The following is a 21384-nucleotide window of genomic DNA, read 5'->3' as shown; positions in this document are numbered from 1 at the left end:
TGGTCCCAGGAGGGGAGGGATGGGGATGGCCACCCGCTGCCAGCCCTAATGCCCATGGTCCTGCTCATCCCCTCCATCGCGTGTACCTGGGGACCGGCAGTGGGTCCCCACGCGTGTGCCGTGTCCCCGTCCAAGGCCGTGGGAGGGGGCAACTGGGAGCCTTGGGGGAGCCCAGACCCACGGCCGGGGCTGCAATGGGGTGAGCTTGGCCAAACCCAGGGACTGGCCCTCGCTGCCCCAGGAGGAGCGTGGCACACAGGGGGGCACGGTCATCCCCAGGGACACTCGAGACCCTGGGCATCACCTGCGGCTGGAGGTCTCCCACTCGGGCTCCCAGCCCCGTCACCCGTTCGGGTGGGTGACCCAAAGGAGAGCTGCCTGCACAGGCCGCTGCACATGGCTTAAAATTCATTGCTATTAGAGAACATGGCCCTTCCCCTTATCTCCAAGGTGTAAATAAAGGTGGAAAATCCCCTCAGCCCTTCTTTTCAACGCCTGCAGGTGCTTCCCTGCTTGCTCTTGAGCAACCGCCTATCAGGGTGGGAACAGCTTCTTCATTATCTCACATGAACTTTCCTATTCACAGAGCTGTTGAGTATGTTTTGCACCATTTGAGGGGACCCGCTTGCTCTAGCAAGTTATGGTAGCAGCCCACCTGCCCTGGCTGCTACCACCCGGCATTGCTGGTTTTGCCAGCAAGCCATATGGCTGCAGCCAGAAACAATCCTGGAGCAGGGAGAACCTCTGGGTGCAGCAGATGCACAGAGAAACAGGGGGAAATCGTGCCCTGACAGACAATTCAATAGCAAAAATGGGCAGTGGAAATCAGCAGAATCTACCAGGCATTGTTAATATATAAAATTTATTGATGAATTATACAGCCATGACCCTTTCACTACTGCCCCATCCAGTGGGTGGTGGAAAAGGTTTGAGCAAAGCCATGGTTTTACAGAGGAAAGCAGTGTGTGAGCCAAGATGTTCAGGGCAGGTAGGAGGGCTGGGGGGGGCTTAGACCCACCGAGACCGACCACAGGGCTGCCTAATTGCCAGGGGCACCTCGTTTGCCTGTGCAAACTCTCTCTGGCTCCTGGTGAAGGGATGATGCTTTGGAGAGGGATGTGGGAGCCTCAGGTCCGCCTTTTGCATCACTCCCTGTGTGGTCCTGGGTGAGGAGCGTATAAGATGGAGGTCATTGCCTCCCTGCCTGCTGCCGGCCAGTTCCTCCTGGGTCCATCCTTCCCAGGGCCACGCTCAGCCCTGCGGCTCAGGGCAGCAGTGGGCTGTGACAAACCCCTGTCTGCTGCTGCCCGTGTGTGCTGCTGGTGCGGGGGTCTAGACACTGGGCTAACACGTTAACTTGGCTTAATTGTGATAGAAATCTGGTAGAGTTTTAATAGAAATATAATAGAAGTCTTAAGAGAAATGCCTAAACCCCAGGGAGATTGAAAATCCCAATGGAGCAGATGCTCGGCGTGGCCAAACACCAGTCCTGCAGTGTCCCGCCGAGAGCCTGGAGCTGCCGGCAATTCCTATGGCGGGCAAAAGGAGCGTCGCCGTGGGCAGTGTGTCGTGGCAGGGAGCAATGCTGCTGTGGCTCCAGCCCTGCACCCCGGCTCCTGCCTCTGTGGAGCAGCACCAGCCCTTGGCTACCCTGGCACACACCGGCTGCCAGTGCCATGGGTCCCAGATAAACGCAGCCGTCGGGCACCCACCACCCCGGTGCTGCCACCAGCACCGCAGGGAGGTGTCTGATGGCCTTTCCTGTGCGGAGCCTGGATCCAACCATGCACCGTGGCCATGCAGTGCTGCAGAACTGCTAACGCCCGGGCACCCCACTCCTCCCCTGGCACAGCCAGAGCTTCGCTGACCCACGGGCACGTGGGCTTCAGAGACACGCCAGTCTGCGCGTTGGTCGTGGGTTGGGCGGCCAGTCCTCGGGGACGCTTTCTGGGCAGACACGTGGCCCTTCCCAGCAGGGGACAAGCTGGCCTCAGTTGCAGCCGCACTCCTCGATGATCATGTCCTCGTGGTGGCGGACGACGATTTCACCCTTCTCATAGTAGAGCATGGAGAGGGGACTCATCCTGACCGGGGAGCACGCAGGGCAGGGCACCTGGTTGGGCTTGTAGAGCTGCAGCAAACTCTGTGGGGAGACACGGGAAGAGCAAAGCATCCCCCCCTGCCGCAGGCCGGCGGGGCTGGGGTGCGCGGGGGAGCGGAGGCAGCAAACCCCTCTTACCTGTATGTAAGCGTGGTTGGTGGGCTTGAAGGTCTCGTCCACGGGTGACGGACACTGCCCTTCACACCGGTAGGCGTTGTACTTTTTGGGGTAGACAATCCAGCTGCCCCAGCCGGTCTGCTCGAAATCCACCATCATGTCCACCCTCCTGCACAAGGACCTGCCCTCCTCCCCCGGGACAGCAGCGGCAGCATCGCTCACTTTGATTCTTTGCTTCTCCTTCCTGTTCCTGCGGTGCCGGCGGGTCCCCACACCCTGGGAGCCGCTGTCACGCATGACATGCTTGGAGGTCTCTGCTGTCCTGATGAGGCTGTGGTCTCCTGGAGACTTGTCCTTGGAGAAGACAAGCAGCAGGACTCCGTCCGTCACGTCCTGGGGCAGGGCTGGCTCCCCGTGGCCAGTGTCGCTTGAGGTGGGCGAGCGCATGGCGGTGGTGGCCGGGGCAGCCAACCCACTCGCCTCCCATCGCTCCCCTCCCGTGGGACCATGGAGCCCAGGGTCCACGGCTTGGTGGAGCCAGGACCGGAGCAGGCTGGTGACCTCAAAGATTTTCCAGGAGGCTTGGGTGGAAAAAGGGCTGCCAGCCACCGTGCCCAGGAAAAGCTGGTGGGCGCAGGTCCCATCGCCCCGGCACCTCTGCCGCTGGCTGTGGTAGATGTCCAGGGAGACGTCGCGGGCTGGGGAGAAGCTGGGCAGGTGGACACGGAGCTCAGCCAGGCTGACCTCCTGGCTGCTGGAGAGGGAGGACATGTCGAAGGAGATCGCCCAGCGGGAGCCGTTCTGCAGGGAGCCTGAAACCCAAGGGGCATGGTGAGGGGACCGCCGGCTTTGCCAGCAAGTGCCAGCGCCAGAGGGGACGGTGCCCTCACGTGCTGCTGGGGCACGGTCCCTGCTGTGGGACCCCGAGGGTCGGGGGAAAGTAGCCAGGTCCACTCCGAGACCCGGGGAGACCACCGGAGAGTGCCAGTCCTGGGAAGAGGGATGCTTGGGGACAGTGCTGATCCTGGGGATTGTGTGGATCCCAGGACAGGGATGCTCAGGGATGGTGTGGGTCCCGGGGACAGGGATGCCTGGGGACAGTGCCGCTCCCGGAGACTGTGCGGGTCCCAGGACGGGGATGCTCGGGGCTGATGCGGGTCCCGGAGATGGTGTGGGTCCCGGGGACAGCGCCGGTCCCAGGGAGAGGGATGCTTGGGGACAGTGCCGGTCCCAGGACGGGGATGCTCGGGGACTGTGCGGGTCCCGGGGCCAGTGCCGGTCCCGGAGTCAGGGATGCCCGGGGACTGTGCGGGTCCCAGGACAGGGATGCCCGGGGCCGCGGCCCCACTCACCGTGCGGGGAGAGGCTGAGGGCAGCAGCGGCGGCGGCGCGGAGCGGTGCGGGAGGGGCGCGGAGCAGCTGCAGCATCAGCGGGGGGCAGCGCGGCGGGGCGCGGGTGGGTGCGCAGCCCAGGCGGAGCAGGGCGAGGGCGCAGAGCATCAAGGCGGGCGCGGAGGGCAGCGGGACCCGCATGGCTGCAGGGGCCGCCCGCAGCCGCCCTATTTGTACAGTGGCCCCGAGCACCGCCCCGGGCGGCCACGGCAGTCCCCCCCTCCCGCCCGCCCTCCCCTCTTCTCCCCGTCCCTCTTCCCATCCCTCTTCCCATCCCTCCGTCCCCGGCTCCATCCCCCCCCGTCCCTATCTCTGTCCTCCCTCCCCTCCACCCCCCCATCTGCCCCCCCGCCAGCCCTCCCCATTTCCATCTCCCCGTTCCTCCCTTTCTGCCTCCCTCCTTCTCCCCATCCTTCCCTCCCTGCCTCATCCCTCCATCTCCCCATCTCTTCTCCTCCTCCCCGTCCCTCTCTCCATCCATCCCTCCTGGGATCGTCCCCACCACCAGCTCCCTCCGGCCCTGCCCTGCCGGGGGAGGGGGGCGGCCACCCCCTCCCTGTTCGGGGACACCGCTGTCCCCAGCACCCTGCACTGCCTGGCACCTGGGATTCCTGGGGACGGGTGGCCCCAGCACCCCCCCCCAGCAATCCTGTCCTGCTCCTTAGAGAAGGGACCAGGACCTGGGGTACCCGTGCACATCGTCCCCGTCATCCCCCCAGCCCCGTCCAGGCAGGGGCTGTGCCCCCCCCCCCCCCTTGGCTTCCCCTTCTCCCAGCGCAATCCGGAGCAGGACCAGGGCAGAGGGTGCTGAGCACCCACCGCCCCTCCCCGCTGAGGGACAACGGGACTCGTACAGCTGGGTGCGGGCCGGGGGAGGGGGGGGGGATGCCAGCCGAGCAGCGCAGGGGGAACGGCACCGTCTTTGGGGGTGGTGGGGGGGGACTTTGCACAAGGTCCAGCCTCGGGGGGACGCGATGCTGCTGGGGCAGAGGTGCTCAGTGGGGTGCGATGGGTGAACCCTTCTGCCGCGAGCCTTTCATGCTGCAGAGCGAGGGCGAGCGGCCGTGGGGACACATGGCTGCGCGCTTGCCCCCCCCCCCCCGCCCCCGCACAGCTGTGCCCGGCCCCCGGCCGTGCGGGGAGCCGAGCGAGGGGGGGGGGTCCCACGCCTCCGCCGGCCCTCCCAGCGAGAGGGTTTCGCAGGGCGGCGGCTGGCCAGGCGACGCTTCTCCTTTCCGGGGGGGGGAACGAAACGTGCTAAATTTTGACGCGGGACCCCCCCCCCCCCCCCCCCGCGGCGTGGGGCCGGTGTCAGAGAGGAGCCCCCGAGCGCTGCTGGCGGCACCCCCCCACCCCGCGCGGGCACCGGGGGCCTGGGACCTGCTGCCGGCGGGGGCCTGTGTGCTGACGTGGGGTTCATTACCCCCAAGTGAACCCCGCGCCTAGCTGCGGGGCTTTGGCTGGGTGACGTCACGGCCGAGCGAGCGTGACGCCACGGCTCCGTCCTTCCCGGCTGCCGCCGGCAGGTGGCGCCGCTCCTCCCGGGGTGGGCCCCACCAGCGAGCATCGCCCTTTAAAGCGGGGAGTCTCGCGAGAGCTCGCCGCGGCGGTGGTTGTCTCGCGAGAGCGGGGGCGGCGGGGGAAAATGGCGGCAGCGCCCGCGGCGGCCGCGGCCGGGATCGTTGCTCCTGCGCCCGAGAGCGCGGAGCCCGCCCCGGACCCTCCCGCCGCGGAGCCTCCGGCCCCGCCCGAACCGGGAGCAACCGACGCCGAGACCGGGTATGCTCTTCCCTACCCGCGGGCCCGGCCCGCCGGCGCAGGCCCAACCCCCCCCAGCCCTGGAAACCGTGAGGGTGATGGTGGGCCGCTCCCTCCTCCCCCGTTACCCTGGAAACCGTGAGGGTACGGGGGGGGGGGGGCATCCCTTCCCCAGGGAAACCATGGGGTTCCGGGTGGTCCTTTTGCCCCAGCGACAGTGGGGCTGCCCCGGGGCCAGGCTGCGGTCACAGCGGGGCCGAGGTGGGGTCAGTCCTCCCCCCGCCAAGAACTCGTATTTCTGCTCTCTCAGGGGGGATGCCGCCCTGGTCGATGTCACCACAGCTCTGGAGACAGAGTCCGCCAACGGAAAAGACCCCCTGGTAGGTGGCTGCGGGCAGCCGGGGCTGGCTGGGAGAGACCCGGCCCCCGGGGGAGAGTTTTGCGGAGCTGGGAGGGGTAGAGAACGTGAGAGCACCCGAAGCTGAAGGTGCAGCCTCTTGGTGAGGGTGCTGCCTGTCTGCCCTTGCTGCTGGACGCTGCAATTTGCTCGTCCCTGCAGCTGAGCTGTGCTCGTGGTGGAGTCTGAGAGAGCTAGGGATCCTGGGCTTGGGAATTGCCCTTCCCTCTTGTGTGTCTTTGCAGGCTGAGGTTGAGGCTTATTCCTGGGATACCTGTGCATCAGACTGCTAGCCCTCTCCCTTCTCCCATTTGTTTTTGGTTTGTTTTTTTTTTTTTTTTTTTTTGGTAGCGACCTGCTGTCTTTGCATAGATGATGGGAGATGCAAAGGTGTAAGATAGTCCTGGGTTGTATGTGGTGTAGAAAAAGGGCAAGTGTAGAATTTTTTTTTCAGAAGATAAAATGTTTTTGCTTGACAAATAGATGTTTGGCAATGCTTGGTGTGTTAGGATTAATAAGCATCCTCAATTTTTCAAGATTACTAAGTCGGGGTAAGACAGAGACATAGAAGGTGGGAAGGTAGTTATTCAAAACCAATCTGAACATGTTCCTGTGGTTCGGACGAGAAGGACTTTCCATCCTGCTAGCTGCAGTTTTAGTTCTTTAAAGAATTATTTTGGAAATTAAATCCTCACCCATCTGACCAGTTCTAACTAGCTGAATGTACAAAATAGTTTCAGCTCGCTCACAGCATGGCTGTGTATTAAGGGAAAAAAAATTCATTCCCTCTAAATTCTCCTGTCTTGACAGGTTACTGCACAAAACTTCTTTCCTGTCTGATTCAGTCAATCTTTAAGCCAGTCCAAGTTTGCTGATCTGCTCTGGTTGTAGGAAGCTGCTGGGGACAACTCCGAAGTCTTGGACGCTCAGGCAGGCTCAGTGGATGAAGAGAATGGACGGCAGCTTGGAGAGATAGAGCTGCAGTGTGGAATTTGTACAAAGTGGTTCACAGCAGACACGTTTGGCATTGATACCACGTATGTAAGCTCTCCTTAATGCTGGGCACGCAACTTTGGTTAGCAAAAATGGAAGTATTTAGAGTGTGAGTTCCCAAGGACCAGGACCCTGTCCAGGTCCTTGGACACTTGTAAACGGGTGTGTTATGTGAATAACAAAAGCTGTACCCAACACAGCAGGAAGTATTTATGTTTGTACATTTCAACTTTAAACACTCTTTGTCCAGACCTCAGGACTGGACCTGGTGCCTTAGAGGCCTGTAAATGTTATTTGAAAAACAGAGGGGGCTTCAACAGACATTTGCAATTAGGGTGAACAAAAAATAAAATCTTCCTGTAAGTGAAAAGTAAATTCAGCTTTCTTTCTAGAATGAATGTGGTACTGACCTTAGACTTATCAAAAACTCAACTTTTTTGGTTGTGTTTTGTCCCTAAAAAGTACTCTAGACTTCCAATTAAAATTAATTAATTGACTCAGATGGAGCTTCTTGTCCAGAGCTTCTGGATTGTTGTCTCTCTTTATTTTGCTGAATGAATTTCAGGACTCGTCTAAAACAAGATGACACTTGGCTTGCTTATGTTTTTCTCAAGAGCTTTGTGGCTTTTCTTGATGCCCGTGATAAACCTAATTTGATGAAAATATCATTGAACCCGTCGGATGTTTCTGGTTTTGGAGAGAGAGAGAACAATTAATTTGTTAACCTGGAATAATTACTTTCTTAACCTGATGTAGTAAGTAAGGTGTACGCCAGAACTTACAAATCAGCATGCTCTTTTCCAGATCATGTCTGCCTTTCATGACCAACTACAGTTTCCATTGCAATGTTTGCCATCACAGTGGGAACACGTATTTCTTAAGAAAACAAGCCAGTAAGTGTGAAAGCATGAAGTTTGTTGAAATTTTGGGCAAGATAGTCCTAGAGGCTTCATTTTATCTAAAGTTGGTGGGAGGGTCCTGCCGAAGCTTTTCAGAAATGCTAATACGGGATTTTTTGGTCAACAAGCATGTGTGGTTTTTTTCTAAAAATGTTTTGCTACTAACTTATTAAGGTGGTGAAAATCTTCTGTTTAATGAGGGCTGCTGAGTTAGGACAGAACTTGTGAGGGTTTCACTGTTATTATATAGCATGGGTGCTCTGTGGTTAGTAATTGCTGTGTATGTGGGTGTATGTTTGATCTTCCCATGAAGTGTAATTCTAGCTCTGGTATGTTTTTGTTTTGAAGATCTCAAGGAAATGTGCCTTAGTGCTCTGGCCAACTTAACGTGGCAGTCAAGGACACAAGATGAGCACCCGAAAACTATGTTCTCAAAAGATAAGGTATCGCTGTTATAAAAATCATCACGGATTTACGCAAGCTATGATTTCAGTGAAGAGCAAGTTCAAACAAATATTGGCAGCAAGACTTTCAGACCCGCACTCTTAAGACTCTATTTTATTTTATTTTTTTACAGGATATTATTCCATTTATTGATAAATACTGGGAGTGTATGACAACACGACAGAGACCTGGGAAAATGACTTGGCCTAATAATATTGTCAAAACTATGGTAAGTATTCAAGAGTTAAATTCATGGAGGATTTTCTGCGAATGGTACAGTTGTCTGACATTCGTGTTAGTTCTAAGTCCAGACCTTAGCAAAATGGTAACGATTCTAATGCTTCTTAGGTAGTTGATATGCATACTATATATTAATAGTAAACACTAGGATTTAAACACTTCTTAATGAACTTGATATGATCTTACCTTGTGTCACTTAAACTCCTCCTCCTATTTTAGTGTAAAGAAAGAGATGTATTCTTGGTGAAAGAGCATCCGGACCCAGGGAGTAAAGACCCAGAAGAAGATTACCCCAAGTTTGGACTTCTAGACCAAGTACGTAATTAGAGATGGAAGGAAAGTGCACCGTGGGGCATTGGGAGGAAGGGGCGAGGGTTCTTTTTGCTGGTGGCTTACACTCAGTCAAATGAGCAAAACTTAGCCAAGTCACGCTGTGAGCCTGTGTTGTGCCAAGCAATGTGTTGGAGTACTCCAGCACCTGGAATTGCCTTGTTCAGGCTTTGGGTGGTAAGTTTGACCGAGTCTATACATCAGGTTTTTTATCTCTTTCAGGATCTTGCCAATATTGGTCCTGCATACGATAACCAGAAACAGAACAATGCTGTATCCACAAGCGGAAGCTTAAACGGCAAGTTCTTTGATCAGGCGGTTTTTGAATATTTGGGACCAGGCTGTATTTTCCCAGTCATATAGCTGGGTGGCTGTGCAGTTACATCAGTTGAGATGCTGCAGTTAAAGTTGTTGTGTGAACTGAGGTCATGCTTATTATGGTCAAAACATGTTCAGCCAGTCTCACTGTGGCTTTCTAAAGATAGATTAACTTTACCTTCTTGTGAAGGTTCAACTTTTTTCTTCACGGTGGCCAGCTAAATCAAGATGCTTGCAAGAAAGCTGAGCTTGTCAGTTTTCTTCCTGAATGATTTTAATTTACCTACTTGTATTATTCAGACTTCCTGTTTCCCGCAGTCTGGGATTTGAAAGTAGTTGGGGAAAGTATATATTATTCCTTATAATCACTGCTTGCATTTTAGTGTTGTTCGTTTAGTAGTGTTTTTGCGGAATGACAGCTGTGCTAACAACTTTGCCTAGCTCTCTGATGAGATTACTTACAGAAATCTTACTGTAGTAATGTTAACTGCCCATGAGATTTCTTTGTGCACAAGGCTGCACCATTCTATATTAAACACCTTCAAGTAGTACCTAACAGGAGGTGTTTTAGGCCTTTTAAAACAAGGTTATAGATATCTAAGGCTGCGTTGTCTCCATTTCATGCACTGGTTGTTTTTTATTTAATTTCTGGAAGATTGACAAATATGTGGTGCCACTTCTGTTCTTACAGGTGGAGCCTCTTTGGGAGGTGAATATTTACCTTTCAGCTTCTAAAACTTAAGTATTATTGTTTGCAAAGCTTTTTTGCTCAATTATCTTAGAAGCTAAAGTCGATTAAAAATAAAAAGCGTGCCTTGATGTGATTGCAATAATACTTTAATACAAAACAACAATTTCACTTTTTAATCTTCAGCAGTTAGAAGCTTTTAATTATCATATTCTGCCCCACTTGACTGGTTTAAAGTTTTATTTTCACTTATGTTTATTTTTACTTTGTACGATTTGACCTGATATTGTTGTAGTTTTAAATCTTAACACCTAAATAAGTGGTCTGAATCCGTGAGCTGATAGGATATTGTGATTGTTTAGGCAAATAAGTGATGACAAACTGGAGAGCCTATATGTTTATCTGCACTTAGACTAGCAAGTGCAGCTGAGATCATGTCATGTTTGTGCAGAATATGGTATTCCTTCAATGTTTTGAATCCCTTACACTGTAAGGGGAATGCTGATAATTTAAAAGCTGACTATATTTTTAGTTACGACACAGTATGCGGTTTGTAAAGGTGTTTATCTACAGTACTTAAAAATTCTGTAGTTTTGCTTGTAAATCAACAGCGATCTTTTTTGAAATAGTGTAATGATAAAATGCATATACATTTTAATGTATTAAAATGTTATACTGATATTAGTTTGATTACACTTGACATGTAGCTTTTCCTATACTATAGTTTTATTTACGAGAAAAATTGGGTGCTGTAATACAAAATGATACACTGTTCAATTGTAGTACTGATTTTGGTAATACTGGAGAGAAACACCTCTATTGCTTTTCATTTTTCCTCAACTTTGGTGTATTTTATTTTATAGATGGAAATTTAATGTTAAGCACTTATTGGTGTCAGAGTGTTTCTCCAGCATAGTGTGTCACTGGGATGATGACTTTGCTTAAAATCAGCCACTGTGTGCTGTAGGTTGGGTTTTCTGCTACTTTTGCAGAAATAAATTTGAACTGTGACTGGAATCTCCATGAAAGCAAATAATAATGCTTTTGAAGTGGATCCCAATGCTGCTGTCTGTAGATCTTTTGATGACAGAAAAGATTCTTAATTCTCACCTTAAAAGCTTGAGTTGAGCTCATTTTATTGATAAATCTCACTTAGCTTCCACTCTAAATTTAGACATTTCAAAAGTTGACTAGAAGCTACATAAAAGTTCTGGATTTCGCTGTGCTCATTTTCAGTAAAGTCTGTTTCACACCGAACTGTGGAAGAATGTACTTGAGCTCATGAACTGATTTTAATTTGGCTGCTTCTGCCCCTCTCTATTTGTGGAGATTCCATGCTCACGGGCTCTCTCTGATCATCAGCTGCTTAATACGCCGTGGTTTCTGTGTTAAGGGGGAATTGCTGCAGGAGGCAGTGGGAAGGGACGGGGAGCAAAGCGCAAGCAGCAAGATGGAGGGACCACAGGAACAGCCAAGAAAACCAGAAGGTAAGAGGAAAGATGACGCAGTGGCAGAGTGATGAGCATCTGTAGTGAGGTGTTGTACGCTAGTCAGAGGGACAACTTTGCTTTTGATGCCTTAAGCTGCCTCCCACCTGTCTCTGCCCTTGGTAGATTTATGGGGAGTCATGCCATAACCCTGTGATGTTACTGATAGGTCACATGCTAGAAATTATTTGAAATAGGTGGGTATACACTCATTTCGTAGATGAGTCTGTGCTCATTTTGCACAGACTCTTGGAAGCAAAGCAGTGTGCAGGCCGTGAGCACTGCAGGTACAGCTCTGTAAGAGGTTGTCCTGGGATGACTTGTGACTGAACCGTAGCTGCCGAGAGATGCCAACCTGTAGTTTTTGTGTTTCGCAGTGACCCGTTGTTTTCTGCTCAGCGCTTACCACCCCACGGTTATCCTTTGGAACACCCCTTTAATAAAGATGGATATCGTTACATCTTGGCTGAGCCTGACCCCCACGCACCTGACCCAGAAAAATTGGAGCTAGACTGTTGGGCAGGAAAGCCTATTCCTGGGGACCTCTACAGAGCCTGCCTGTATGAACGAGTCCTCCTAGCACTGCATGACCGAGGTACAAAGCTTGCTGATTGTATGCAAGTTGTATAGCCAGCTCTTCTTATGAGGGGCCATCTTCTGGAACCTCTTGTTACTGGTTATTGAAGTTTCAGACGTAATTGCTTTAAGAGGTGCAAATGTTAAATCCACTTCTCCATGTTCACTTACCTTTTGACATCGCTGCGCATTAGGTATCCCAAATGAACTGCTCATACCATCTTCTCTCACCTACCACAGCTCCTCAGTTAAAGATTTCTGATGACAGACTGACTGTTATTGGTGAAAAGGGCTATTCAATGGTACGAGCCTCGCATGGAGTGCGGAAAGGAGCGTGGTACTTTGAAATATCCATGGATGAGATGCCTCCAGACACAGCTGCCAGATTAGGCTGGTCACAGCCGTTAGGTAAATAATTTTACCCAATATTTCTTATCAGTGTATTCCACCTGGTTCCTATATTTCTTTCCCTAGTAATTTAGACCTAAGGAGCATAAGTCATGTTCAGCTTGCCTGCTTCTTCACTGCTTTTCTTAAGGGGAAACTCTTTCTGCAGGTGATCTAAATTCTGCAGAACTGCAGTACGGGTGGATCCTTTATGCTGTTGCATGCTTGGCCTTGCTTAACACTGTAGTCAACACATTTGTACTAATGGCAGTCGTATTTGTTAACTGAATGTAATTACTGTTCCAAAACTTGAAGTGGGACACACAAAGGTGCTCCTGCTACGCTGTGTATGTTCATGAAGAAACGTTGGTTTCTGCAGGGAACCTCCAGGCGCCTCTGGGATATGACAAGTTCAGTTACTCCTGGCGCAGCAAAAAGGGGACAAAGTTTCACCAGTCGATAGGGAAACACTATTCATCTGGCTATGGACAGGGTGATATACTGGGATTTTACATCTGTCTTCCAGAAGATACTGAGACTGCCAAATCACTGCCTGACACTTACAAAGATAAGGTGAGGTGTGGAGTTCACTATTGGATTAAGTGTTGGCTAGTTGGACAAGTGGAAAACAGGTTGCTCTAGCCTCACTTTTGCCCCCTTTGATTGCATCCTTTCCATCCTACCTCTGGGTACCAGTGCAGTTCATAGCAAAGAGGTCCAAAGTGTTGATCTCCAGAAAAGAAAATACCTAGAACTACCCAGAGGTTCTGCAAGGAGGGAAGACTCTGCATGGACTACTGAATGAGATTGCCCATATCTCATTTCATCTTCTCTTCCCCTTCTGGTTCTCAAATATTTGAGATGTGTGAATCGCTCTTTTTCTGACACAACAGGCACGCCTATCCCACAGCAGGGCTCCTCCTGTAGGTCTGCCGTTCTTTAATATGTCACTAAAGGTAACAGTTTTTCTGGCTTACTTCTGAAGTGGTTTTCTTCTAATATTTCAGGCTTTGATCAAATTCAAAAGCTACTTGTACTTTGAAGAGAAGGACTTTGTGGACAAAGCGGAGAAGAGCCTAAAGCAAGCACCCGGAAGCCAGGTAAGTTAAGCCTTGGTAGGTGGAGTGAGTGGGAGGATGTAGAACTCCAGGAAGAATGGAGAGCCTGCTGAGACTGGCTTATTGTATGTATTAATCGCTTGCATTTAATGAACACAAAGGGAGGCTGATCATTAGTTCTTCATCAAAACCAAGAATGCTTTTATTAAAGCAACAATAAACACAAACTTAACAAACCAGCTGCGCCCTTTGCTTGCCATGTTATTGCTTTCACTTAAGTAATTGTCTGGCATCAAGTAAAGGGGAGTGTAGGTTAAGCTGCCTCTTGAGGATTGCTTTGTAGTTCACAAGTAAGGTCATGAAAGTTAGCCTCAATGGAAAAAACCTTCTTTTTTCTTTTCAGATAATATTCTTCAAGAATGGTGCCAGCCAAGGCATTGCCTTTAAAGACATCTTTGAAGGAGTTTATTTTCCTGCTATTTCTTTGTACAAAGGCTGCACGGCAAGTAACATATCTTAGGAATTATCTTTCAAAGTCCATCATAGTTTTAGTAATGCATAGAGTGTGGGCGCTCTGGGAACATGTCAAGCAAGTGAAGAGGAAAGATGGGAATTATTTTAGTGAAGTGACTCTAGAACAATGCTGCTGGTTCACTTGTGTGATGTAACTTTATCAAACCACTGAACGAATGCTCTCCTTTCATGCCAAGGATGTTTGTTCATGTGGTCTTGCACAGGGTGCTGGTAGGCTCAGGAGTAGGAGAGGATGAGGACTGAAGAGTAAAGACATTTGCCCCCCTCCTTTTTTTTGATCTAATGACAAATGTGTCTTCCACAGGTTTCTATAAACTTTGGGCCATATTTCAAGTATCCACCTAGAGATATCACTTACCGTCCAGTAAGTAATAACGGAAGCTTATTACCCCCCACTTTGTGATAGCCTCACAATATTTAAACAAAAGGTGGTTGAGATTTTGTGGTGGTGGTGGGAGTTGATTTATACCAAGCTTGTATCTGTCCTCTTCACTCTTTGTACTTAAATACAATCCCTTTGGCTACAGTATTCAAAAATATGTAAGGACTGATAGCCTAACAAATAACTAAATTTTAACTAAATACTAGATGCTGTCTTGTTCCTCTTGACAGATTGTAAAGTCCCTGTTCTTGCCTATGTTAGCTTCTTTTTATCAGTAAGAGGGCTGAATTCTTTTTTTTAAGGAAACGCTTGGAAATTCCCCCCCCCCCCCAATGTTTTCAGGAGGGGAACAGTCCTGGAATGCTGCTGTACAGCAGGGCTAGTCACTCTTTGTCCTGAGCCTGTACTTCATGACTCAAGCTAACTGTCTTTCATTCCCTTTGCAGATGAGTGACATGGGCTGGGGTGCTGTTGTAGAACACACACTGGCAGATGTACTGTATCATGTAGAGACAGAAGTTGATGGAAGACGAAGTCCACCCTGGGAGCCATAAATGAAGTGGTGGCGCAGCGTTAACAAAAATGATGTGGTGGGTATCCAGTCAAGTGGTTTTTATTATAGAGGAACATGCATCACTCAGAGCGATCAGCCAACAAGCAAACAAGCTGAAGCCAACGCAGCTCTTGATGGCAGGCCTTATGTATATTTGTTACCTGCTGAAGATTCATGCTCTACCACTACGCTGGAGTCTAAGTGAATGCAGTTCTAGTATGTATTGTGCTATTTGTGGGCATCTCGGAGTCTTCAGTAATGTTTACAGTGTAGCTAGCTGAAGAAGCAAGTATTGTGTTGAGGTAACTTCTCATGTGATGTACCTGGGTTGTAACAGTCAATTTGTTCAGTGAGAGCAGGCTGTAATTGGATAGACCTGCTCTATGTACACTTGCAGAAGGAACATTGACACTTCTGCTGACCTGTGTTTGGCTAATTGTAAACAACAGCTTCCAGCCAGAAGGATTGTGTTGTAACAAGACTACTGCATGTAAGACTGAAATTTGGGCTTCCGTCCAAACTGTATTTTTTTCCCCACAAACTGGAAACCAGTTTAAAAATAAAGGCTTTAACTCTTTCTTTTGTGGTTTTTTTTTTTTTGTCTTGTGACTTGTTATGAATGAGATTTAAACTCAAAGTAGCTACACGTTAGAGATAACTCAAGCTGAAGATCTCCTTCTGCTCCCTGCATTGACAAGTTAGTTACACAGAGCTTTGAATGAATAAATAATTTGACACTTTGTGTGTGTCTGTACAGGAAAAATAAATTAGAGCTGCTTCTACCCCCAGGTAAGTGTGTGCTGTGTTTGTGTTTTGGGGGAAGGAGGGGAGTAAAATGTGAAGTCAGTCCTGTGCTGGTGCTCCTGCTATTCCTAATAACTAATTAGCCAAGGCCTTTAATAGTAGACACCACTAATTAAAGCTTGCTTTATTTATTTATTGAAAGTAATTAGTTAGGGAGGTGGCAGGAGCCTGACTGGGCCAGCACATATTATGGGGAGCAAATGCAGGACTTGCCTCAACTTTTTGGTCCTGCATTTGCACAATGAGCATGTGCTGTCCCTGTCAGGGAGGTCACAGAGGCCTAACTAACTAATTAATAACAATAAACACAGCTTTATTTATTTATTGAAACCATGTATTAAGTAGTGGTATCTACTATTAAAGGTCTTGGCTAATTAGCACAGGCTGTAATTAAATTGTCTGACTTGACAATTACATGATTCCCTACTTCACCCCTGATCAAAGCATTACAACACTAGTCACTGTGGTCAGCAGTTCAGGGCCACTGTCCGGGCCAGGCGCTGCCGAAGGTGGTTGGCAAAGTCGACCTGCGTCTGGGACAGGACCTGGTTGATGATCGTCTTCGGCAGCCAGCCCTGGAGAGGAGCAGATAGAGCCTGTGAGTGGAACTTGCCTCTAATAAACTCCTGCTTCTGCTTTGAAATGTTTGCTGCAAAACTTACCTTCAGGTCAATGCTGAGGAGCCACGTTAGCTTGGTTTGTGAAGGACTGCCAGGCAGCGGGCGCAGGATCATACATGTGGGACCGTTCTCAGCTCTGTAAGAGGACAGGAACGCACACCTTAGAACATTGCTTTCTGACTTAGCCTCAAAAATTACAGCTGTGCTGAAGCACTTCATGAATTAGGGTTTCCTTAGTGGTTCCTGCTACTGACACAAACCTCACAACTCTGAGCCCATACTGAAAGCTAGTGTGTGAATCTGACTTTCATTACACACGCTGTAAGTGAATGCAAAAGGTGATTACCTTATAAATCCTTCCTGTTCTGGCATAGCTCCGTATTTTGTGGACATGCCGGCCAGGACGCAGGTGGAGCCACGTCTCTTAGAGCACCGGACACTCACAAAGTCCCGTGGTCCAACAATGTTACCAGGGGTAGCGGCCGCCTTCTCGTGGGTGATCACTGTGTCCTTTCCAATCTTCTGGAGAATCTGGACAGTTTAGAATTAAAACATTAATTTGAAGTATTTACTGCAAACATAGCTAAAAGCTAGCTTTGATTACCATGTGCTCAAACACATGCTCTTAAGAAACCTCAGTGTTTATAGTGAGAAAAATCAAATATCTGCTTCATCCTAGAATGCAGAACATGAGTTTTCAATACCTGAAAAGGGGAGGTATTTCTCTTAACACTTCTCTTATTCTAGACAAGCTGTAGAATAGCAAAACGCTCTTCCCTGCACGTTGGGGTACTGTGCTATTTCTCCTCCAGTAACAGCGCAAATTTAACAACAGAACTGGCCTGCTACCTTGCAGTAAAGCGCAAGTGCGTTTCCTACAGAAAAAGTAGCAGACAGCCTGCTACAGGCTCGCTTCTGCTGCAGCAGCAACGCAATTACTACAGAACAAGCACTACTACTCTGTTCCCAAAGAACAGGTGGAGAAATCCCTGTGCCCCTGCTGTGACAGGCAAAGCGATTCTTTGGCCCTTCCAATGCCACTCGGAGCAGCACATGTGTGCGAACCCCTGGCTGAGACAGGTCTGACGTGCGCTTCCTACCTTGACTTCTTTGACGTTGGGATTCCAGTCTCCCATCTGCTCCATGTTGTCCACCAGCTCACTGTACACCGCGTCCAGGGGCTGGTCCACCACCACCTCGAGTCGGAACACCTTGCCCACGTCCGGGAGCACCTTGCTCAGCACTTTGTCGCCGTTATCCTAGAGAGGGAAAGGCAGAATTAATATCACGAATGTTCACAGGAGGACCGTGTCAGTCTGCCGCAAAGCAGAGCACCTACCACCACTGTCTCTGTCTTCCAGCCGTCCTGGTCCCCAAGGATGCTGAGTGATTTCTGGAGGGCTTCCTCTCCTTGCTTGACGTAAGACATTTCCATCTCGCTGAAGGGCTTCTCTTCCAGCCTTGAGCCTGCATGAGATCAGACGAAAGCAGGTGTGAGTGTAAGAACACTGCACAGTTGACTAACATAACACCAGATAAGCTTTATCTGCATCAAATATGCTTCTCCATGCCCAGGGGCTAGGGAAGTAAACTCAATTCCCACTGCTTGCCTGCCTTCACCGTTCGTTTAGCAAAAGCACAGGCTACCCACGAGCAGGTTTTCCTCCAACCACTCTCCCGAGCCCTGACCCATGATGGCACCCACCACCCGGCAGAAAGGGGCAGACCCCGCCTGCCAGTCACTTACTGAGCAAGGAGCTTCTTCTGCGAACCTGGTTAATCCACGTGCTGGGTCCCGTGCTGTGGCAGGCGAACTTGCTCAGCTCCTGGCTGATGGTGACAGCAGCTTGTCTTCTCAGACCTGAGAGCAGAGAATGCATCACTCGCCGGCACCAGGCACCACACCACACGGGGCTTGCTATTTTTTTTTTTTCTCCAATTTAAACATAGGACATTGAAAAAGCCTCTGTTTGCCACCTTCACTGAAGTTCCTACAGGCACAGAGAGCAGTTGACTGCCATTGCACTGCTCTGGGACAGAAGCTCTCCTAAACAAACCCGGGCTTTGCTCCAGGTCCGAGTCATGCAGCACGCAGGGAGCAAGATGACAGCCATAAAAATACCGAGGAGCAATCATGCAGGTGCCCAGGAAAGGCCGTAGGAAATGGAGCACAAGAATACAAAATCCTCACAGCCAGCGGGACCGTTACCTATAGCTACCCTCCACATTCAGCAGAGGCACGCAGCCATCCCCCTCGGACCCCAGCAATAGGTCTGGCAGCAAAAAGGGTTGTGGAGACAGTAAAGCACGAAACCCAGAAAGCAACGTGGCATGGGGTGGGGAGAGCATCCCCGGAGCTTCCAGCCTCCTCCCGCCTTGCGAACCCTGCCGGCGCTGCCCACCGCAGGCAGCCCATGGAGAGGGGATCCCCCAGCCCCGCGTCCCGGTCCCCCGGCCCCTCACCGGTCATGTTGCGCAGGTGCCGGTAGGAGATGGCAGCGCAGAGCTTGAACGTAGCGGGCAGCATCTTCCTGGTCCAAACGGAGCTGCGGGCGGGCGTCTCTGCGGCGAGTTCTCCTCTGCTCTGGCCCTCCGGGTGCTCGGCCTTAAGTACGCCCGCTGAAGGATGCTGGCTTGTCAGCAGGGAGATAAGAGCCATCACTTACAGCAGGGCCCGGGGGGCCAAGGCCAAACTCGGCTCCTCACGCATCTGCCGGGGGCCACGGGTCACCGCCGTGCGTCCGGCGAGCAGATGCACGCACATGGGCGGACGCATGCTCGTACACCGCGCTGGCACGATGGAGCCCGGCCAGCCCCCGTCCGCGGTCCAGCCGTGGGGGGGGCACGGGCAGCTCCTGCAGCGAGACAGGGGCAAGAGACCGAGGCACAGTCCCCCTGTCCAGCTCCTATGGTGCTTTGCAGGTGATTCCTGCGCCAGGGACAAACCCCGCTGCACATGGACCTGGGGTCCACGGCACGGCTGCCCCCGCATGGATCATCAGCCATGGATAACAATCAACTCTGACAGGTAACCACGGATAATGGCAGATAACTAAGATAACAATAGATAATGATGGACAACACCGTCTCACAGCACAACCATCCTGGAATAACTGGAGTCAGGCTCAGCACAGCCTCAGCTAACGCTGGACACAAGAATCGGGGCAGCCTGTCCCCCACCTAGGGACCAGACCCCACGGCAGAGCCCTCGCTGCGGTGGCAAGTTAAAGCTCCATTGCACAAGACCAAACCCCGCAGAACGGGACCTCCCGGCATCGCTGGCACCCGCAAATACGCATGGGATCGGCGGGCACCCGGGATGGCTGTGCACAGCAGGAACACCAGGGATACTTCACGCACATCACGTGGACAAGAGCGTTTTGGAGGGTGTGCAGCCCTCCCCTTTGCCCCGCACAGCGCCACGCTAACGCAGCTGCTCTTTCAGCCCATATAAAGCTGAATATTAAGTATACTAAGTCACCGAGCCCAGGGCTGGGAGCGAGGGACAGCCCCCACAGCTCACCCAGAGGCCGGTTTATCTGCCGTGGGGCTGGGAGCAGCGGGCAACAGCAGAGCAGCGATAACACTCAAGGATGAAATGACATTTCTGGGATGAGTTACGGCCCCAGAGACCAGCGCTCCCAAGAACCCGTGAATCACCAGCTGCTTCCTTTGACGTCAGCCCCTGCACCCTCCTGCGGGGAACCTGACCTTCCTCCCCGCTGTTGCAACAACTTGGCCAAGGGGGAGGTCAGCCGCTCTCTGCACCGGCAGCCCGGCCCCAGGGAGCCCCTCGCCTCCCCCAGTCCGCCTGCCGAGCCCCCGAGAGATGATTTGGGTCCTACCTGCCACCCGGGAACGGTCCCGCTGCTCCTCTCCATCATCGGGGCTGCTCTTCTCCGTCACGGGCAAGAAGAGACACCTCGTATTCACGTCAGCGATGTGCAATTAGATGGAGGTGCCGGTGGGACCAGGAGGAAGCCGAAAGCTGCACCATCCCCTTCCTGAATGTTTTTACCGGGAAATCCCTACCGAAGCTGTGCTCCTGCTCGCCAACCAGTGCTGCAGCCCCACGCAGGCACGATTCCCGGATCTCTGCCGCAGCTCTCCCCCCGGCAGGGCTTCGTCCGCCGGGTCCCCACATGCCTGCACACACGGGGAGGAAAAACCAGGAGGGTTTGAAATCCCTGAGCCGCTGCCGGCAGCTCCCAACCCCGTAGCCTGGAGCTCGTGCCAAACGCACGCCGAGCACCGACGGCTCTGCAGTGCCCGGGGAGAGTGGGTGAGACCCTCCGGCAAGGTGTCACCCCCGGTCCCCTGCAGCCCCCCCGCCTTGCCAGCAAGGAGGCTGGAGCACCCTGGCCGGGGGACACAGCACCGGGGACCGGGACGGCAGGGAGACCCCCCGGCTGCGAAGCGGCTGGGACTTGTTATCCCAGCTGGAGACGCTGCTCCCAGGCACAAGGCCTCGGCACAAGGACACGCTGTTGTTTGTGAGAAGAACCAAAACAGCCCGGGCAGAGCCGCCCCTCCGGCTCCGGGCTGTGGGGGCTGGAGGGGCACAAGCCCCTCTGTGCCCCTCGGGAGGGGACACGGGGACAGTCACACTGTGCCACGGCACACAAGGCAAATGCTCCAGGCGGCCGGTCCCCAGACCAGCACAGAGACACGCACAGCCCCGGGAAGCCGTGCCGAAAAGGCACCCAGAACCCTCAGGAGGGTCTGGTTAATTGGGACACCCCCGGGACACTCACCGACTCCTGATGTGACCTCAGCATCTCTTCCAGACGTCCCTCAGGGGTCTCACGCTGTCGCCGTGCTGCCCGCTGCATCTGCCCAGCCTGCAAGGGGAAGGGACGGCAGCCCTCCCGCGGCACCGGGGACGGGGAGCAGCAGCGCTGCGCGGTGCCGCAGGCATCGGGGATGGCATTCAGGTCCCAGCACCTACCTTGGGCACCGGGAAGGTGCCTCTCCATCGGGACAGGGGGGAGCACAGCTGGTCCGGCTGGCTGAGCCCACTCGTGCTCCAGCACCGCTCGCCTGCCCGGGGCAGGATGAGGTGCCGGCAACAGCTCGGACCTGCCTAGACCCACCTGGACCCTTGGCTGGCGATGCTGAGCTGGGCCCTGCTGAGCTGGGGGCAAGGGGAGCACATGGCCGCATCCTGCGTGCCAGCAAGGGGATGCCCGGGAAGGCCCTGCTCCGGGATGGGCACCCAGCGCCCTCCCACCCACATCCCGTGGAGGCAGAAGGAGGGAGAAAACGCTGAGGGAGGTAAAACGGCTGAGAAAGCCCCCGCTGGGTCC

The 21384-nt window shown here is 52.5% G+C and overlaps 3 protein-coding genes across 5 annotated transcripts; 1 reads left to right on the top strand and 2 right to left on the bottom strand.

Annotated features, from left to right (window-relative positions):
* Positions 1 to 887: 887 nt before the first annotated feature.
* On the bottom strand, positions 888 to 3788 carry NODAL (nodal growth differentiation factor). Its single transcript, XM_052806818.1, has 3 exons — positions 3571 to 3788; positions 2240 to 3030; positions 888 to 2143 (listed from the first exon to the last, which is right to left on the bottom strand). Exons 1-3 carry the CDS (start codon positions 3749 to 3751, stop codon positions 1991 to 1993), a joined length of 1125 nt encoding a protein of 374 aa, XP_052662778.1. The 5' UTR covers positions 3752 to 3788; the 3' UTR covers positions 888 to 1990.
* Positions 3789 to 5237: 1449 nt separating this feature from the next.
* Positions 5238 to 15231, top strand: ASH2L (ASH2 like, histone lysine methyltransferase complex subunit). 3 transcript variants are annotated; one of them, XM_052805801.1, is made up of 17 exons: positions 5238 to 5389; positions 5679 to 5748; positions 6657 to 6802; positions 7563 to 7651; positions 8006 to 8100; positions 8235 to 8330; positions 8561 to 8656; positions 8894 to 8969; positions 9681 to 9698; positions 11071 to 11164; positions 11542 to 11759; positions 11981 to 12148; positions 12507 to 12700; positions 13135 to 13227; positions 13589 to 13687; positions 14024 to 14083; positions 14548 to 15231. In XM_052805801.1, exons 1-17 carry the CDS (start codon positions 5256 to 5258, stop codon positions 14653 to 14655), a joined length of 1854 nt encoding a protein of 617 aa, XP_052661761.1. In that variant the 5' UTR covers positions 5238 to 5255; the 3' UTR covers positions 14656 to 15231. The 3 variants fall into 3 exon arrangements, with proteins under 3 accessions (XP_052661761.1, XP_052661762.1, XP_052661763.1); XM_052805802.1 differs by lacking the exon at positions 9681 to 9698; XM_052805803.1 differs by lacking the exon at positions 5238 to 5389 and having other exon boundaries at positions 6576 to 6802.
* Positions 14699 to 21336, bottom strand: STAR (steroidogenic acute regulatory protein). Its single transcript, XM_052805804.1, has 9 exons — positions 20833 to 21336; positions 19924 to 20224; positions 18542 to 18707; positions 17826 to 17939; positions 17418 to 17545; positions 17179 to 17337; positions 16425 to 16609; positions 16121 to 16214; positions 14699 to 16033 (listed from the first exon to the last, which is right to left on the bottom strand). Exons 2-9 carry the CDS (start codon positions 19960 to 19962, stop codon positions 15926 to 15928), a joined length of 993 nt encoding a protein of 330 aa, XP_052661764.1. The 5' UTR covers positions 19963 to 20224; positions 20833 to 21336; the 3' UTR covers positions 14699 to 15925.
* Positions 21337 to 21384: the final 48 nt, after the last annotated feature.

This window comes from Harpia harpyja, chromosome 13, assembly GCF_026419915.1.
Source record: "Harpia harpyja isolate bHarHar1 chromosome 13, bHarHar1 primary haplotype, whole genome shotgun sequence".
Taxonomy (NCBI): Eukaryota; Metazoa; Chordata; class Aves; order Accipitriformes; family Accipitridae; genus Harpia; species Harpia harpyja.
This window is presented reverse-complemented; position numbering and strand designations above follow the sequence as displayed.

What these genes read in the sequence shown, in the direction of transcription:
- NODAL (XM_052806818.1), bottom strand. Translation starts at nt 3,751, where the DNA reads ATGCGGGTCCCGCTGCCCTCCGCGCCCGCCTTGATGCTCTGCGCCCTC. An exon ending in CCTCAGCCTCTCCCCGCACG is followed by an intron (nt 3,031 to 3,570) that starts GTGAGTGGGGCC and finishes CTTGGGTTTCAG; the next exon opens with GCTCCCTGCAGAACGGCTCC. An exon ending in CCAACCACGCTTACATACAG is followed by an intron (nt 2,144 to 2,239) that starts GTAAGAGGGGTT and finishes GTCTCCCCACAG; the next exon opens with AGTTTGCTGCAGCTCTACAA.
- ASH2L (XM_052805801.1), top strand. Translation starts at nt 5,256, where the DNA reads ATGGCGGCAGCGCCCGCGGCGGCCGCGGCCGGGATCGTTGCTCCTGCG. An exon ending in ACGTTTGGCATTGATACCAC is followed by an intron (nt 6,803 to 7,562) that starts GTATGTAAGCTC and finishes GCTCTTTTCCAG; the next exon opens with ATCATGTCTGCCTTTCATGA. An exon ending in AGGCTGGTCACAGCCGTTAG is followed by an intron (nt 12,149 to 12,506) that starts GTAAATAATTTT and finishes TGGTTTCTGCAG; the next exon opens with GGAACCTCCAGGCGCCTCTG.
- STAR (XM_052805804.1), bottom strand. Translation starts at nt 19,962, where the DNA reads ATGATGGAGAGGAGCAGCGGGACCGTTCCCGGGTGGCAG. An exon ending in GAACAGGAAGGATTTATAAG is followed by an intron (nt 16,215 to 16,424) that starts GTAATCACCTTT and finishes GTCCTCTTACAG; the next exon opens with AGCTGAGAACGGTCCCACAT. An exon ending in TCCTCAGCATTGACCTGAAG is followed by an intron (nt 16,034 to 16,120) that starts GTAAGTTTTGCA and finishes GCTCCTCTCCAG; the next exon opens with GGCTGGCTGCCGAAGACGAT.